Source organism: Anneissia japonica, unplaced genomic scaffold (assembly GCF_011630105.1).
Source record: "Anneissia japonica isolate Jap-2015-1 unplaced genomic scaffold, ASM1163010v1 scaffold25961_len1335_cov143, whole genome shotgun sequence".
In the NCBI taxonomy this organism is placed as follows: domain Eukaryota; kingdom Metazoa; phylum Echinodermata; class Crinoidea; order Comatulida; family Comatulidae; genus Anneissia; species Anneissia japonica.
Window position 1 is genome coordinate 1 of NW_022744427.1, and position 1,335 is coordinate 1,335.

At 47.0% G+C, this 1,335-nt stretch overlaps 1 protein-coding gene across 1 annotated transcript; it reads left to right on the forward strand.

Moving 5' to 3' along the window:
* The first annotated feature begins 751 nt into the window (after window positions 1-751).
* On the forward strand, window positions 752-1,087 carry LOC117119662 (protein PLANT CADMIUM RESISTANCE 3-like). Its single transcript, XM_033264496.1, has one exon. The coding sequence runs from the start codon at window positions 752-754 to the stop codon at window positions 1,085-1,087; it is 336 nt and encodes a 111-aa protein (XP_033120387.1).
* Window positions 1,088-1,335: the final 248 nt, after the last annotated feature.

Below are 1,335 nucleotides of genomic sequence, written 5' to 3' on the forward strand. Positions count from 1 at the left end.
GTACATGGAAACCGACGTAGCGGCACCCACGTCGAAGTTCGTGAACGCCAGACGGGCGCTGGCCGTCGCCATGCGACGGAAGCGGACGGACAGAGGGAAGATCATGGAGGTCCTGGCCACCGGCAGAAGGTTGTTCGAAACCGGTGTGTCAAACGGGGAGACCGTGGCGGATCTAGCAGGCGCCATGCTGTCGGAGCGGTTCCCTTACTTCCAGTGGGAATCGCTCAAGATGCTCGAGTAGAGCGACAGGTGCGTCGTGTGCATGACGGCTTACGCAGAAACGATGAATTTGCCCTGCAGGCACTTTGTATCGTGTCGATCCTGCAACAGTCGACTGCGGAAGTGCCCGACGTGCAGACGGCCTATCGAAATGAGATTGGCGGAGTGGCAGATTCCGGACGACACGATGGTGTTTAGATAAATTATGGGCGATTATAGTTATAAATCTTTATCGTTTTTTTTAATTTTAAGAAATAAATTTTATTACAAAAAAAATGAAATTTGACTGAGATTGTATTTTTTTTTGTTGTTTCCGTTCGGAAGTTCATTGAGGGCGGCAGACGGGTTTTTTCGAAAGTCAGGATAGGGTCGAATTTAAAAAAAAAGATAACAAAAATAACCGTTTTCTCACGTTCGCAAAAACGTGTCTGCCGCCATCTATTTTATATACGTTTCTCGTCAAAGTATTGCGCATATAAACAGAAGCGAAGAAGTTCACCTGCGTTTAGGAGTTCACCTGCGCTTGGGAAGGATGGCCGATTTCGAAAACGGAATATGCGGTTGCTTCGGAAACTTCGGCTTGTGCGTGTTCACATACTTCCTGCCGTGTTACACGCAAGGAAAACTCGCGGAATCACTAGGAGACGACTGCCTTCTCTGCGGTTTGGCTCTCATGGTACCGCTGGTGAACATTTTCGCTCGTATGATCACTCGGCAGAACGTCAGGGAAAACAAAGGGATCGAAGGGAGTGGAATAGGCGATCTTTTTGCCGTGTGTTGCTGCGGTTTCTGCTCTCTGGTCCAGGAAGCCAGGGAGATGCAGATTCAGACACCGCTCGGAGCCGGAGAATCGATGGGGCGTGCATAAGTGTTTGCAAATAAATAAAAATCGTCTAAAAAATATATACTTGTAAAGCTTTCTTTTATTACATACGTTAAAAATAAACATTTTTTACGTACCACAATTTTCCAACTTGTATACGAAACTTCTTTTTTTTATTCTCGACATTAACATAACGTCGAGACGAGTGCAGGAGTATCGCAGAAAGTATGACCGCCAAAGCATTCGAGGGGAACGTGCATCGGCGTCGCATGGTCTTCGAGATCAACGAACGC